At 33.1% G+C, this 17,407-nt stretch overlaps 3 protein-coding genes across 3 annotated transcripts; all 3 read left to right on the forward strand.

Moving 5' to 3' along the window:
- Window positions 1-3,787: 3,787 nt before the first annotated feature.
- On the forward strand, window positions 3,788-6,337 carry LOC108206204 (uncharacterized). Its single transcript, XM_017376427.2, has 4 exons — window positions 3,788-3,942; window positions 4,038-4,132; window positions 4,905-5,179; window positions 5,298-6,337. Exons 1-4 carry the CDS (start codon window positions 3,913-3,915, stop codon window positions 6,107-6,109), a joined length of 1,212 nt encoding a protein of 403 aa, XP_017231916.1. The 5' UTR covers window positions 3,788-3,912; the 3' UTR covers window positions 6,110-6,337.
- A 1,033-nt stretch (window positions 6,338-7,370) lies between these two features.
- On the forward strand, window positions 7,371-9,027 carry LOC108206993 (heavy metal-associated isoprenylated plant protein 20). Its single transcript, XM_017377450.2, has 3 exons — window positions 7,371-7,640; window positions 7,718-7,793; window positions 8,593-9,027. The coding sequence occupies exons 1-3, from the start codon at window positions 7,566-7,568 to the stop codon at window positions 8,874-8,876; spliced, it is 435 nt and encodes a 144-aa protein (XP_017232939.1). The 5' UTR covers window positions 7,371-7,565; the 3' UTR covers window positions 8,877-9,027.
- Window positions 9,028-13,283: 4,256 nt separating this feature from the next.
- On the forward strand, window positions 13,284-15,428 carry LOC108206959 (heavy metal-associated isoprenylated plant protein 37). The gene is made up of 3 exons (XM_017377413.2): window positions 13,284-13,460; window positions 13,638-13,713; window positions 14,216-15,428. The coding sequence occupies exons 1-3, from the start codon at window positions 13,422-13,424 to the stop codon at window positions 15,202-15,204; spliced, it is 1,104 nt and encodes a 367-aa protein (XP_017232902.1). The 5' UTR covers window positions 13,284-13,421; the 3' UTR covers window positions 15,205-15,428.
- The last annotated feature ends 1,979 nt before the right edge of the window (window positions 15,429-17,407 follow it).

Consider the following 17,407-nt stretch of genomic DNA (forward strand, 5'->3'; position numbering starts at 1 on the left):
GCCTACCATGCTTGAGAATCTTCCGGTCAATCATGCCCAGCACTGCCTCATTTTTCTAAAACTATCCGGCAAAAGGCTCCGCTTTGAATCATCTGCTTGTAACCTGAAATAGTAAGGAAAAGAGGTCCCATCTGCGGGCAATGATCCCATACCATATATCTCAAATCACAATTGACAGTTGTGTTTCTGAATTCGGGTGAATTGCAGATAACTGAATAAAATACACTTTTTGGGCCAAAATTAAGTTTGTACAATACATTAACAGAGTACGTGGAAGGTTATCCCAGCCAAATAACATAGTGTATTCGCTTTTGAGTGGCATGGAAATCAAAACTCTCCTAGCCAAGCAGATAGCTGGATCAACAACATAATAAACATCTATCTCGCGCAGGTTTAATACGTGAACTATGAGCGAAATACATCTTATCACACTGGGATGATCAATGAAATTTAGGATCTCTTCTCACAGAGAAGAACGCAAGGGATATGTCTAAAAAAATGACAGTGAAGTTTTAGCATTATCAACATTCTTTTTATATAAAATGCATCTCAAGATGTCAACATATCTAACTTACCGTCTGGTCAGAGAATAATGCCGAATTCTCTCTGCTTGCTATATAGATATTTCTAGTTTCTGTAGTAATGTGCGTGAAGCAAAATCAATGGGCCTGGAAAAAATTATTAAAATAAATTTATTAATTAAATAATATTTTATATAAATATAATTATTTCTTTAAAATTCAATTTGCGTACTGTCATTCTAAATCAAAAATAAATTCATACACAAATTAATATTGTTAAATTATATAAATTAGTTGGTGGTTCATCCCAAAAACAAGAAAAATAAAAATTAACCATCAATTCTAACCCGCATGTATCCATCATCATTTGTATTAACAACTGTATGTTATTAGTGAAAACAATTATATTTAATTTTTATAAACATAAGAAACTTATATAGTCATATTTTAACGAGACTAGTTGAGAATCCGCGCGTTGCGGCGGCCTATAAAAATTATATTAATGATCCAATATTAATATTTGTAGTATATTAATGTTTCAAGTTAATATTTGTAGGATAAATAAAATTATATTATAAAAATCTTGATGTAATACAAATACAAATATATAAAATTGCAAAATTGGACTATAATTCATGGTGAAAAAATGAAAAAAAATTTATACACGTAACTAACAATTTAAAGCATGACGAATCTTATTATTATTAATTTTTTTGGAAAAGTAATCATGTTCTTACATTATCACCTTCCTCCAATTTTTTTAAACCGATTGTGCACAAAAACATTTAACTTAAATATAACTACCCTCCGAAAAGTTGCTTGAACGGAGCAAACAGATAATGCATGAATAATTTTTTCATGTATACAAAGTAAATAATATAAAAATTAACAACAACAAACATGTCCGATGAACAAAACAAATATTATAAAAAAATAACCAACAAACATACATCATTAATAGTTAATTTATTTTATTGACATCAACCATCAATATCTTGTCAAGACTATAATCTTTTCCCGTGTTTGGATTTGTTGACTCCAATATAACGGTCTATAATTGCATTTGCTTGCAACAACCTTTACTGTAACTGCCTTCACTTATTGTTGCAGAAGAACGACACCTCTGAATCAGAAATCAAGCAAGAGGAAGGTATTTCCAATTTTTGATATTTTTCATCCAAATATTTCAGAAAATTAAAAAATAGAACGGAGCGATGTGAGAGGCGACACCTACACGCCCCTCGCTTCTCCTTAAAAATCGAGTAAAAAAACTCTCAGGTAGGTTTGTGGTATTGAGAGAGGAGGTTGTGTTTAGATGATCCAAAATCCTACGATATATACGTGTATTTATAGGTGGGCGAAAGACTTGTTTGATACTCTTTCCCATAATTAAATAATCTGAACAAAATCAGATTAAAATTTTCAAGCTACTATATTCCATAAATAATCTGATTTTTCCATAATTGAATAATCTGAAACAAAATCAGATTAAAACTTTCAAGCTACTATATTCAATAAATAATCTGAAACAAAATCAGATTCTGAAACTTGCTTCTAATATACCCGAAACTAAAAAAGGTAGTTCTAATTTTTGATATTTTTCATCCAAAAATTCCAGAAAATTAGAAAAATAAAACGGAGCGATGTGAGAGGCGCCAAATAATCTGATTTTCCCATAACTAGTTGAGAAGCCGCGCGTTGCGGCGGCCTATAAAAATTATATTAATGATTCAATATTAATATTTGTGGAATAACAATCTTTATTTTTTAATGCTGTATGAACAATTTTCACTTAAAAGTTGCTTGAATGGAGCAAACAGATAATGCATGAATAATATTTTCCCGTGTACAAAGTAAATCATATAAAAATTAACAACAAACATGTCCGATGAACAAAACAAATATTATAAAAGAATAACTAACAAACATACATCACTAATAGTTAACTTATTGATATCACCCATCAATATCATGTCAAGACTATATTCTTCTCCCGTATTTGGATTTGTCGACTCCCACATAGCGGTCTGCAACTACTTTTGCTTGAAATAACCTTTACTTTTTTTTAATATCGTATAAACAACTTTGGATTTGTCGACTCCCACATAGCGGTCTACAACTACCTTTGCTTCCAACAACCTTTATTTTTTTAATATCGTATAAACAGCCTTCGTTTATCGTTGCAGAAGAACAGCACCACCGAGTTAGAAATTGAGCAAGATAACTATCACCAGAGAGAGGTAGGATTGTGGTATTAAGAGATAATGTTGTGTTTAGATAATCCAAAACCTTACAACATATAGGGGTATTTATAGGTGCACAGAGACTTGTGTGCTACTCTTTCCCATAATTAAATAATCTGAAACAAAATCAAATTAAAACTTTCAAGCTGCTATATTCCATAAATAACCTGAAACAAAATCAGATTCTGAAACTTGCTTTTATTATATCCGAAACTAAAAAAGGTAGTTCTAATTTTTGATAATTTTCATCCAAAAATTCCAAAAAAATTAGAAAAATAGAACGGAGCGATGTGAGAGGCGCCACCTACACGCCCCTCGCTTCTCCTTTATATAAGTATATTGATTGATTGAATAATCTGAAACAAAATCAGATTAAAACTTTCAAACTACTATATTCCATAAATAATCTGAAACATAATCAGATTCTGATACTTGCTTCTAATATACCCGAAACTAAAAAAGGTAGTTCTAATTTTTGATATTTTTCATCCAAAAATTCCAGAAAATTAGAAAAATAAAACGGAGCAATGTGAGAGGCGCCACCTACACGCCCATAAATAATCTGAAACAAAATCAGATTCTGAAACTTGTTTCTAATATACCCGAAACTAAAAAAGGTAGTTCTAATTTTTGATATTTTTCATCCAAAAATTCTAGAAAATTAGAAAAATAAAACGGAGCGATGTGTGAGAGGCGCCACCTACACGCCCCTCGCTTCTCCTTGATGATTGATTGATTGATATTGATTTTATAACAAAAATATTTAATTTTTATGTATATAGGCACTACATATATAAAGTGTTTAGTATAAACAACATAAATACTTAAAACAATTCTTTCGTATAATCGTTGGGTCTTTTTAGACTCTTCAAAATTTTCTTAGTTTATGTATATAGAACTATCAATTTATTCAGAGACAAAAATTATTAATTTATTAAATTATAATCAGATATCTATTAAGTGTCTGACAGAAAAAAAAGGCCATAATTAACTTTGGTGAAAACGGGCTGGTATAACTTGGGCTTCCGTGATATTTTGGGCTTGGCCAGTTAGACCTAACGCGATGTGTCCACTATCAAATTTTGATTTTAATTTAGGAAATTTGAATACCTAAAGCTTGAAGCTTGAGCTCGCAATTTCAGTCTACAATGGCTTCTCTCTTTCAGAAATTTCAAAAGGTACTCGTAATTCATACAAGGTGTCCTAGAAATAAAATTATAAATAGTTAGATGCATAATTTAAAGTTTGTTTATTTCTTACTGATTTTTATTAGGCTGTGGGAAGCCTTGCTAAAAGTCCCACCTTTGCTAAAGATCCCAGGCACCTTCAATTTGAAGCTGATATTAACCGTCTCTTTCTTTACACCAGGTACTAATTCTAATTTGTTACTATATTTTTACATAATGCCTTAGATGAAAGAGCTTGATCTTGATTTTTTCGATTTCCTGCTGCAATTGACTAAAGCTTCATTATCTTTAAGTGAAAGGTGCTTGCTTTGTCACTGATTAGTGCCATGTTATACCGTTGTCTATCAATTTTACGCTGTCAGTACTCAGTAGGGGTTTATTCTAAATCATATTATCGAGTTGGTGTGTTAGTTGTAGAAATCAATTGTGATTTCAGGATCCCTTTGTAATCTACGTATTATAAAGTTTCCTTTCATTTTTGTTACACAATTCACTTGCGGATACAGATAGACGATTAGTAGAAAGTACTAGGCAGCAAACACCTGAGCTATCAGTTGTTTGATACTCGCCATTGTGCACTTGTTGAAATCCTCTAAGCTTCTTTACCCTAACCACAAGTTGATCTTTAGTTACCGAGTGAAAATATTAAACTTGGCAGAAATACATATTTAGAATGTTTTAAGGGGCACTATCTTGTAAGAAATTTACTAGCGGAAATATCATCTACCAGAGTATAATGCATTTATCATATGGCTATTGATATGTGCACTGTATTCCATGGGTGTTTCCTGGAATTTGCTTCGTTAAGTTAGACGGATAGATAAACAGATAATGCTCAAATCTACAACATGGCTGACAATTTAATTTTATATTGACCTCCTTCACATCTACATTACTTAATATCAAATCCCTGTGATCTGACGGCCTGGATCTGAAACAAAGTCAATTTTCAGCTACAATCGTGTGGGAAAGGATGCAGGTGATGCAGACATAGAGGAGATCATTGACATTGCCAGTAAGGCTTCATTGGCTGACCAACAAGAGCAGGTCCAAGAAAACATTTACTCTCAAATTAAAACCTTCTGCGCTTTGATGGATGACATTCTCCATCCTAGTTGTAAAAGCACCGAAGAGCCTTTAAATTCACCCACTGAGAAAGCTGCTGGTCCACGTCGTAGTGGCCTTAGTCTTGCTGTTGGTAGCAATTCATCGATGAAAGTCAGTCCTGGTGAGTTGCTGACAGAATTTTCAGTTTTTGTGTGATGGCATATTCATCTGCTTTTGAAGGTGCATATTTTTTGTCACAGTCAAATATATGAATCTGATGATTGTAAATTGCAGCACAGGTGTACCGAAGACAAAGCCGTTAAAGCTTTCTGAGGTATCACAGAGGATTAAGGATCTCAACAGCTATACCCTTGAGCTTAAAGCATCTCAAGTGCCCCATAAGGAGGCAGGCCAAGGTCTATTCATTAATGGCGAGGCCAATGTCGGTGCCATTATAGCATTTTACCCTGGTGTGGTATACACTCCAGCATATTACCGTTATATACCTGGATATCCAAAAGTTAATGCACACAATCCTTACTTGATCACAAGGTATGATGGAACTATTATAAATGCACAGCCTTGGGGCACTGGAGGTGAAACACGTGAAGTATGGGATGGATTAAGTGTGCCTGAATTCAGACCAAACATTCAAGGTGCTGATACAGGGTCAGATCGTGTCTGGAAAATGCTAAGTAAACCTTTGGAAGCAACACGACTGGGGAGTAATGCTGAGGTACTGGAGCGTAGAAACCCACTAGCTTTTGCTCATTATGCCAACCACCCAGCAAAAGGAATGGAACCAAATGTCATGGTGTGTTCTTATGATTTTCCACTTGTTGAGAAAGATATGAGAATGTATATACCAAACGTAGTATTTGGGCGCGGGGAGGAAGTAAAGATGAAAAGATTTGGCAGTTTCTGGTTTAAATCCGGGACTTCTGGCAGTAATGTATCAGATAATCCTGTACTGAAGACCCTTGTTCTTGTGGCTACTCGGGACCTTAGTAATGAAGAAGTCCTTTTGAATTACAGGCTAAGCAATGCCAAAAAGCGACCGGCCTGGTATACACCTGTAGACGAGGAAGAGGACCGAAGGAGATGGAGCTAAATCCATTCATCTGACAAGTTTCAAGTCGTTTCAGACGATTTCACAATAATGTATTGCCAGATAAGCTTCTTGGTAAATTTTTCCAATTTTCACAGGGCACAAAAAACTTTAGCAAATTTTATACAGTTAAAGTCCTGGTGGGACTTGAGTGTACTCCGTGCTGTATGCAACTATGTTGCGATCCTTGTTTCTCACAGAATTATCATTTGAGCCTGCATTTATTTTCTATTCTGGTAGACAACTTGAGAATAATCCTATGGGACAGTTTTGTTCACATAACTTGTTCAAATCACAAGGCTGCAATTTTACTTGAAGTATCAACAATCTGAGAAGTATATATGTTAGACAAAATTCCTTCCCTTCTTTACCACAAATAAAAAAATCCAAATCCAATTTCGTGTATTACAAGAAAAAATAATTCACCACTATTCTTAGACGTGTATACTTTAAATTACACCTGTTAAATTTCTGTATTTCACTCCTTACAGCACGTCAGCACCTGGGCAAACATTTGTCAACCGGAATTGCCGATTTGCAATCTCCATTATTAATCCAAAACACTATTTCCACCATCTTTACTCAAATAATATTATTTTATTATGTCGGATGGATAATGACAAAACACAATTGCATTGGTGGCAATCGATTAATCGAGAAACTTATAGGCGTCTAAATTCATGATTTTGGGTGGAGTTGTTACTAGAGGGCTCAAACTTTTTAGGGAGGGCTCGCATATTTGCATTTTCATCCATATTATTAAATGCAACTCCTTTATGTACTTAAAAAAAAATATTGCGTCACCATCGCAGTTGATTAAATCGAACTGTACACGAAAATGACAACTGTATATATGGCAAACTCAATCAGAGATTTCTTGATGATCTAGCTTTTAGCTTGTTGATGAGCATTGGACAATAATGCAGCTAGGACACACAGGGCTCCAGATCATTTACTTCTGCTTCTTCACAACCACATCTAACTCTACAGCTGCTTGATCACTGTTTCTTGATGATCATCCCAATTACTAACACATTTTACATACTCCTTAACTTTTCAATTAATTAAAAAAATATGTTAATTAAGTAAAACATGATATAGTTTCTGATGCTTTTGGGCAAGATGAATTGAAGGGTCTGTTTTTATTTTAGTTGATGAATTATACCATACTTTATCAGAATAGATTGCTTGCAAGTTATTTAGTGCTGTACAAATGATTTCATACTCTTTAGACAAGAATTATAACTGCTTGATAAATTAGTCTCTGTTACAACTATATTTACTATACAGTTTCACAAGCTTACACTACCTGTACAGAGTCCATACCATATATTTCAACTCATTCCCTCCCAATATATATAGTTGCCACTTTCCACTCTCTTAATATATCATTCTCAAGTTTAGAATTTAACACATTTGCCTCTTTAACAAAGGGAGGAGAAGAGAGTGGAAGCGAGATATGGGAGTTCTTGATCATTTCTCCGACTTATGCAGCACTTCATCCACGAGGAAGAGCAAACGCAAGCCGATGCAGGTCTAGCTTTCTCTCTTCATATATATGTTTTCTCTATTAATGTCATCAGTTGATGACTAAATGCATCGATGTTTCAGACAGTTGATATTAAGGTGAAGATGGACTGTGATGGCTGCGAACGCAGAGTCAAAAATTCTGTTTCGTCTATGAAAGGTTCTGCTTCTGATCCTTCCCTCGCAAACACACTATAACAAGATGTAGCTTTCCACATGACAAACAGTTGCTGCTAGCTAGCTAAAAAGATTTTGTTTATCATCAACTAAAATCTTGATATCTAGTAATCTTAGATACAAATTAATATATTCTGGATTTCCTGCACCTAATTAAATTGAAAACTTTTACAATGCATGCAGTCCACGTTTACTTGGCTTATAAATACTTAAGGTTTCTCTTCATGACCTGATTCTTTAAGATCATGTTAGAGCTTTTAGGCTTTTGAAAGTAAAGCAACGAGGCATTAGTTAACACGTTAGCTAGCTATGCGCTAGATCATGAGTTTAAATCTCAATAATCAACTATTTATCAAAAATAATTAAGGTTAAGAATGATCCTCCAAAGACCTTGTACGGGACCTCAGAGTGCAGAACGACACAGATAGTCTTAGAATCGGACTAATAGCTTCAATGTAGCAGTCTCGCAGAAGAGCCACAATTCCATAAAATATTTACTTATTTGTGTTTTTAAATTTTAATCTCATCTGGCCTTTTTAAAACTATAATCCGTGCAATAAATTTAACACGACGTCTCAACAAACTAAACACCCGCCCTGATGAATTCTCCACAAACCAAGAACTTTGAGGGTATTTATTTCCCAGGTCGCATCATATAGCTAAATGTTCTTATCATCTTATTATATACTATATAATATACATTGTGCACAAGTGGTGCATGTTGTTTGAATATGATACCTTAAATATTAAATTTTCGCGATTCGCCTTTGGTTGTGGAGCAGGTGTAAAATCAGTGGATGTAATACGAAAACAAAGCCGGCTAACAGTTACAGGTTATGTTGAACCGAATAAGGTGTTAAAGAAGGTTCAGAGCACCGGAAAGAGAGCTGAATTTTGGCCCTATGTGCCGTATAATCTAGTGGCCCAGCCGTATGCACCGCAAGCTTATGATAAGAAGGCTCCTCCTGGGTACGTGAAGAAGGTTGTTCAGAGTCCTAATGCCCCTGTTGAGCGATATACTACTATTTTCAGTGACGATAATCCTAATGCTTGTTCTGTCATGTAAATGGATGATCACTACTTTATGTGTTGATGGATGTTTGAGTACTTTCTAGTAAGTTTTATCTTGGAACTAAACATTTGTTTGTTTTGAAGAGAGAGTTGAGACGAGAGTCTGGACACGTAAATATGATAAAAATAATTATTTTTATAAAATATTTTACATGTGTCGAATTATTGTTTAAAATTAGAATTAAATCTGTAATCGAATTTTAACAGACGATTTGATTCCGAACGAGCTGTTCGACTTTGGCTTAAGAATTTCCATGTCGATGTGGTCATAAAAAAGAAAAATTGTCTATCAAAACAAATGCACGTTCTATTATAGTCGATCATGTGAATTCTTCATTTATAAATGTTGTTTATGATCATAAATTTGTGAATATTATTATATGCCTTTTATTTTACCATCAAACTTTTTTTTTTTTTTGAAACTACTTTTACCATCAAACTTGAAAAAAATTATTCATTTACTTTTTATTATGCATATAATCCGTGTGTATCACGACAATTACAAATTTTTGATTATTTCTATGTTTGATAATATACTATATATTATATAAATAAAATAGTAATAGTAGGATATGGTGTTTTAATTGGCTGAGTTAATTTTGAATTGGGTGTTCTTGAATTATTTTGTCTAATATTAAATAATTGCGTTGATTAAAATATATAGTGATATATATTATTCATATAGATTAATATTTTGAATATTAATTATTATTATTATTACATATTAAATCAAATTTTGAATTTTTCTAACAATTTCCTATGTCACATGTACTTATTTCTGAATTACGAAAGTTATTTTTATTTTATATAATATGGATAAATTGAGAAGTATATTTTAAAATTAAAAGAAATTTCAATTAAATTAAAATTCAAAAAGATTACTAAAGTAAAAAAGTTAATTTTAAACGGGGTTTTTTCCATTCACAGGAGGCTGTCCACGTCTCACGTTTGTCGAGCTTCGACCATAGTTGCGGACGATTATTTAATTGGGTGGCTCACGTGGTATGATGGGCCGAGCTGCATGTAGTGAGTCTGAATTTGAGACTTGAGCCCAATGAGGAGGGATCATAAGTAAAGTGTGAAAGAATGTGGTTAAAAATTGCGTGTTCCAAACTCTTCTGAGGTGGAAGGAGTTTCCTTAACAAGGTTTTCACCTGACGTGGAACTGGAAGGAACCGCGGGGGGAAGAGACTCTGGTTTGACCAAACTTATGAATTTTGGTATTGTGATGACTGAAGGGGAAGGGCAAATAATCATTGTCTATTGATCACCTACTTCATTACAAATACTCCCTCCATTTCTTTATTCTTTTCTTATTTGAGATGTCGGTATTGTTGAGACAAATTACTAATTTACATCTAATCTGAAGTTTTTATATTTAATGCGACTACGAGATGAAAGATATTAACGATTAAAAATGTGTATTGGCAAACGTGAAAAATACAAACAGGAAAAGTATTTAGAGACGGAGGAAGTACTGATTTAATTATTTGGTTATTTATATATCTTTCATTTATCATGTTTAAAATTAATTTGTGATTATTAATTTTTAATTAATAATATTTTATAATTAATAATTAATAAAATTTACAATAATAGGAAAGCAAATTTTATTGAAATTAAAAAAGAGTACATTAACTGCATAAAATAAAAAGTACATAAAATAAAATTACAATATTAGAAAATGACTAGAAAATAATTCGATAAATATAAATTTTGATTTAATCAAACAGATTATTTCTGTTTCCTCCGAGATAATCAAAATATTGTTTGTAGCTATTCATATCATGTTGGGATTCTTGAGTTTCATCTTCATTTCTTTGATCTAGTTGCTTCTCTTTTTAATGAAATCAACAAGCACATTATTTTGTTTACTTATATTAGCAATTAAGTACATAATTTAAATACTTTTACATATGTTAAAAGAATAATTTATTTAGTTAATCAAAAATAATATAAATAATAATTAAACATTAATTTAAGATTATATAGTTTGATATAAAAAATTTATGTAATTTAATATACAAAAAATAGTTTGGATCAAAATTTTGATCACGCGGAGTTAGACAGAAATTTGGATCAGATCCAAATTCGAATTTTTGGATCCAAACATTATATATTTGTTTTTCATTCTAAAAACAAGTCTTAGGTTTTCAAAAGTAAAATAAATTAAAGTCCATTTTTAACCAATTCTTGCGGGCATTTTTATCCTCTTGGATTACGATTAAAAGAGAACCATCCTCTTAAAAAGAATGAGCGGACGATTAAATATTTCATGACAAAAAATTTGTACATTGATTTTTTTACACGTATTTTAAAATATTAAAAGAAATTATATTTAAAAATAATTATTCTTTTTAAAATTTTATTAAATAAAAATAAAAAGTTTAGAATCCAAACTTTTATTTATTTGATATAACTATATAAGAATTGAATATTTTTTATTAGATATGAATATTAATTTTTTACACCTTAACATAAGTCTCACCAAATCAAACATCAATTAAGGAATATAAAATTATAATTCGGGATCAAAATTTTCACTGTTCATTCCACCAACGGAGGGAGTGTTGGAGTGAGGTAGGTGCAGCGAAAGTGAGAGTGGGAAGAAACTGAAAATAAAGGGCGGAAGAGAAGAAAAGTCACGAAAAGAAGTGAAATGAGAGAAAAAACAGGGGGACAACATCCTGGAGCTGCTAGTACAACAATACTACTCCTATTGAAATCCACTTTTACAGGCATATATGATAATCTGCAGCCTGCAGGCTGAAGCAGCTTGTGTTGTGCTTTCAACCGTCAGCCTAAGCAATGATGACCCCTAGCCCCCCTCTACCCGCACACTCTATTTCATCTTTTTATGTTTACTTCTCTTCACCCAACCATCTGCTTCGTCTGTGTTTCTGCATTCTACACCCACATTGTTTCCCTGTATTCTTATTCTATAATGAAAAAACCAGAGGAAACTGTATGAAATTTAATTACAGTTTTCTTTAGTGTGGGTCATGAGCACATGCTAAACATTAAATTCTATAGATTTAGAACATTTTGGTGGATCCTGTATATACAACCACACCAATTAAAATGTTTCAAATCTATAAAATTCAGTACTTAGAGTGTGCTCATGAGCATACACTAGACAAAACCATTTAAATATATACTCCTTCTTTTTTTAATATATGACGTTTGACTTTTTGGCACACACTTTTAAGTGCTTTGATCGGGTAGTTAAAAATATTATTTTTAAAATTTTCTTTTTCTGAACAAAAATATGTAATCAAAATTTTAATTCACAATGAAAATCATTTAAAAATAATAATTTTTACTATTCGGTCAACTCACCTAAAATTACGTGCTCAAGTCAAAAGTGACATATAAAAAAATAGAGGGAGCATTGAAATGGAATTTAGGACTTGTTTCTGGCTCCGATTTATGAAGAAAATGTGATTTTTTTTTCCTATAATCTTATGGCTTTTGAAGTGATGCAATCTGCAATTCTGCATGTATGGAAGTTGTAAATCATTGAGCGAAATTTATGATACAACAATGTTATTCTGAAAGAAAGATAAGAAGCGCAGGACCCTGGACCCCAGAAATGATGCCTATATCAGGATATTAATTTTTGATTGCATTCATTTGAATAAAATAAAATTTAAAAATATATAAAATCACAAAAAAATGAGAAACTATGAAATAACAATGACCGGATAGTACCGAAAGAGCCTAATGTTGAATAAAAATTCAGCGATACAAACAACTACGATCGAGAACAGAGAAAGCACTAGAAATACGAACGATACAGGGAAATACCAGTGTTACAGAAATCGGGAATCGGACCTAATCGGTTGAGCTACCGATTTAAGGATTAATCGGAAATCGGGGATTAATCGGAAGGATTAATCGGAGTTAAAATCGGGTTTATTTTAATATTAAAATATTATTTAATATTTAGGTATTATTATATTAACTATTTAGTAACTAATATATTTACTATATTCATAAACTCTATAATTATTCATATTTAAAGTAATATAGTATTTAATTTTAATAATTTATCACATATACTTCGATTATGAAATATATATAAGGATTAATCGGATTTCAATAATCGGATCGGTGGCCGACCTTGCAGAGGATTAATCGGGGATTTATCGATTAAATCGGGGATTTTTAGAACACTGGCAAATACTATCAAATTGCATACAGTGGAGTAGTATTTGACTAGAGTATTTATTATTCGGGTCTCACTTTTCAGAATTCCATAGTACAATTTCCCTCCATTTACTACTATCTTCCTCTGCACTTCTCTTTTTCTGCACACCACTTCTCTACCTCTTTGTCTTCTCATTTATTTTGTTTACTCCTTTTAATTTTCTCAGCCTTTTCCTTCTCTTTCAAGTTTTAACTTCTTCCCCTGCCTCTCTTTACTTAACTTTATCATCCCATTGACTCAGAGTCTTTCAACTCAACACAAAAAAGAAAGTAAGAAAGAAACAACTCTAGCCCAGCCCCTCCCACACACACTCCTCTGCAGTGACAAAAAATGACTAAAGATGAAGACTTTAAGCTCCTCAAGATCCAGGTTCTCAATCTCCTTCTTTACTCTCTTTTCTTGTTCTTTTCTCTCACAGAAAGCTTCACATTTTCAGATATCTAATGATTATTTGTATGTAACTATCATGTTTGAATAATGTAGATAGATAACATCGTTGTTGTGCTTGTTGTGTTCATATGCATCATTGCTTATTATTGTTTTCAGACTTTTGTTCTACGAGTTAACATTCACTGTGATGGTTGTAAGCACAAAGTCAAGAAACTCCTCAAAAGAACTGAAGGTACTACTACTGTTTTATTTAGTTGTACTTCTAATGTTACACAGACACACAGCTATATAATCTTGGATGTTTTATACAAGGTCAAAGAAAATGACTACTGAAACGTGCTATTAGTCTCCGAGTCATAAATATCTCAAAAAAAAAAATACATGGTGGGGGGAGTTGTCAATGTTTAATATTTCAAGTATGTGTATTAGTTATAGTTTTAACTATATTTTAGCACTCTGTTTCTTTGTGTGTACATATGTAGTTCGTTTGGTAGATGCTGGCGTTTCTTGTTTTTTACAATTTCGCTATGGGATTTCACTCTTTTTACCCTTGAGCTTTTTTAATCATCTTTGTATTTGGGATTTAAGAAAATGAGCCTTAGTGTTTAATGAATTGCCGGTTTTTTCAATTTCTTATAGTAGGATATTGGTACAGTATATTTTTGTTATTGTCAAAATTATTTTCTCCCAGCAAGTATTGCTTTGTTGTGTGATTTTACCCATTTTCTGAGCAGGAGTTTTCCAAGTAGTCATTGATGCAGAACATCAAAAAGTGGCTGTTTCTGGTTGTGTTGATTCTGCTACTTTGATCAAGAAATTGATCAGGGCCGGTAAGCATGCTGAGCTTTGGTCAGCTAAAACTAATCAGAATCAAAATCAGAATCAGAAAAAGAAAGATGGCTGTATCAAGGGTGACAAGAACAACAAAGGCCAAAAGCAAGTTGCTTTCAGGGGTGTTGATACAAAAAACCACCAGCAAGAGCTATCTGATCTAAGCTTTTCGGAAGATAATGAATATATTGGTGACGAGGAAGAAGAACGTTATCTGAATCTTCTAATGCAGCAGGCTGAAGCTAACAATGCTCGGAAAATGCTTGAAGCTGTGGCGGCACAAAACAAAGGCAAAATGAATAATCAAGGTGGGAAAAGGGGAAATCAGAACCAGAACATGGTGATGACTACTAATGCAAGTGGCGGAATTGATCCAAAACTTCTTGCTGCTATGAACAATTTGCAATTTGGCGGAGGAAATACCGGTGAAATCAGAAGGGGTGGAGGATCGAATGATGTGAATTCGATGATGATGAGAAACTTTGCTGGCTTTCAAGGAGGTGAAAATAACAACATTGCTGCTGCACCAGGAGGAATTTATCAAGTGCAACCTACTGCTGGAATTCAAGGAGGGTCTTCAAGTGGGCTTAATTTTGCGAATTATCCAGCATACAACATTAACAATTATTCTCCTCAGCTGAACAATCCCGCAGCTGCAGCAATGCTGATGAACATGCAGAACAGGCAAGTTATGTTGCAGCCTCAAGCTCAACCTCAGATGATGTATCAGAGGTCTACAGTTGTTCCTCCCAGCACCACAGGGTACTATTACAACAATACTCCAGGTCCATACACTCCCTACAATGAGCCTGTCTATTATGCTGGAGCTGCTCATCAATCGGCTTCTCATATTTTCAGTGATGAAAATACAAGTAGCTGCTCAGTTATGTAAGGTGGTCTCAAGTAATAAAAGACTTGGTTTTGGTTTTTGAAAGCCCAGTTATGCATTATTGTTCAGTTGATGTTTCCCTGATTAACTAGTAGTCACTTTTGTCCATTTGGTAAGCTTTTGGTTGTAATATTTGCTAGTACTGGTAAGCAAAGTCAAGATTATGGTTCTAGTAGTATATATATACTATGGATAATGCAAGACAATGCTTGGTGGTTTATCTTCAATCTTTTTTCCTGCAAGGTAGTAATGTATGTCAAGGGACAGGGAGTGACATTGGTTTGTGTGATACTAACACGCAGACATGATAACATGATTCAATACTGGTTAGCAACTGTGGGGTTGATTCTTGCTAAAATATTTTGTTTATATATGCGCAAGTACGTGTCTCATGCACGTGCATGAGTATAGTATTTCTGGAGTAGCATCTAGGGGTGTGCATGGTGCGGTTTGGTGCGGTTCCGGACATTAACCGTTACCAAACCGATGAATGCGGTTCGGTTCGGTTAATCATCATTAACCGTAACCGCACCAATTAATACGGTTTTTCGGTTGCGGTTAACCATTAGTCGGTTGCGGTTTTTTTTCGGTTTTTCCACTATTATTTGCTACTCTTGTGCATAATGATTTTAAAAAAAATATATAAAATTTTCATGAATATGTACAATATGTTCGGTTACTATTTACTATTGTTTCTATATGAGGATATAGGAAACATTACATACTTTCATCTAAAAAATTTTAATACACAATAAAAACTAAAACATACATATTTTGACAAGAAATTAGATGATGTCAAGTCAATAAAATTACCTAAAATCAACTAATCATGAAATTCAAATAAAAAGTTTTCAAAAAGTACATAAATAAAAAAAAGTAGAATAGGTTTCATAATAAAATTTGATTAGCATTTCTGCTTTGGGGCAAATCACAATAGCCCTATTTTCGATCAAGCGCTCCTCCAAATATTTGGGTGCCCGGTTATTTAAGTGACTCAGCAAGTATGCAAGTATGGAAGAAGAACCTCCATATAAAATTAGATGTGAAGTTTAAAAATGACTAAGGTGCTTTATTACTATTATTAATATATATATATATATATATATATATATATATATATATATATATATAAATAGATATTTCGGTTCGGTTAATTTCGGTGCGGTTTTAGCATAAAACCGAAAATAAAACCGCACCACTAATTTCGGTTTTTTATCTCGGTTATTTTCGGTTTTATTTGCGGTTTGGTTTTTTTCGGTGTGGTTTTTCGGTTTTTTTAGGTTTTTTTTGCGGTTTCGGTTTTTCCTGCTCGCCCCTAGTAGCATCTCTATAAAACTTGGATGTTCCGTAAATTGCTAACTATTGCACTAAATACTTTGCAGTTAGATTGCATTATCTCAATCACCAACAAGTAGACATTTATTTCATCACCATTTTATAACAGATTAACTCTGTTAAATATTAGTGTCTGCAACTTGGTTGGTAGTGCTAATAAGCTTACAGACATTGGGACCGTTTGGGTTAACTTAAAAGAAGTGACTCCTTGTTTATAGCAAAGAAGTGGAGTAGAAGTGAGAAGTAATAAGTTAATAAAGTGTTTGGAAAAGAAGCAATAAGATAGCATTCTCAGCTTCTTAAAAGTGCTTCTACTTCTTTACACAAACGGGTCAAAAGAAGCAGAAGCCAGAAGCAGCTTCTGCTTCTCTCAACCAAACAGGCCCATTGATTGGCCGATCAATGGTGAATGTTGTTGCAATCGTGGCAGGATTCCCAGATAATGAAATTGAAGACGCAAGATAACTAATGACAAGGACTTGTAAGATATGGTAATTACAATTGCTATAGCAGTCCTGCAATCATATACGTAATCGAAGTACATAGTTGTTAACTTGACACCTGATGCTATAGGAGGAAAATCTACACGTTAAACTTCCCAGGCTAATACTTGTGTGTATAGAGCAATACAGAAATGAGTGTTTAGATAGAAACAGAGAAAACAAGAATTGAAAATGTAAACACCATTCTCATTATTTCGAAACTAAAAGCAACAGAATATATATATAGTGCAGACTACTACTACGAGATAAGTACTAACAAAACTAACATACTAAAGTCTATCTAAAATCCCTCTACTACTTATCTTTCTTAAGCTGAACTCCTGCAAACTCTGAGGCCGTTATAAAGCACTCATCGCACCATACGACTC

Source organism: Daucus carota, chromosome 2 (genome assembly GCF_001625215.2).
Source record: "Daucus carota subsp. sativus chromosome 2, DH1 v3.0, whole genome shotgun sequence".
NCBI classification, from domain to species: domain Eukaryota; kingdom Viridiplantae; phylum Streptophyta; class Magnoliopsida; order Apiales; family Apiaceae; genus Daucus; species Daucus carota.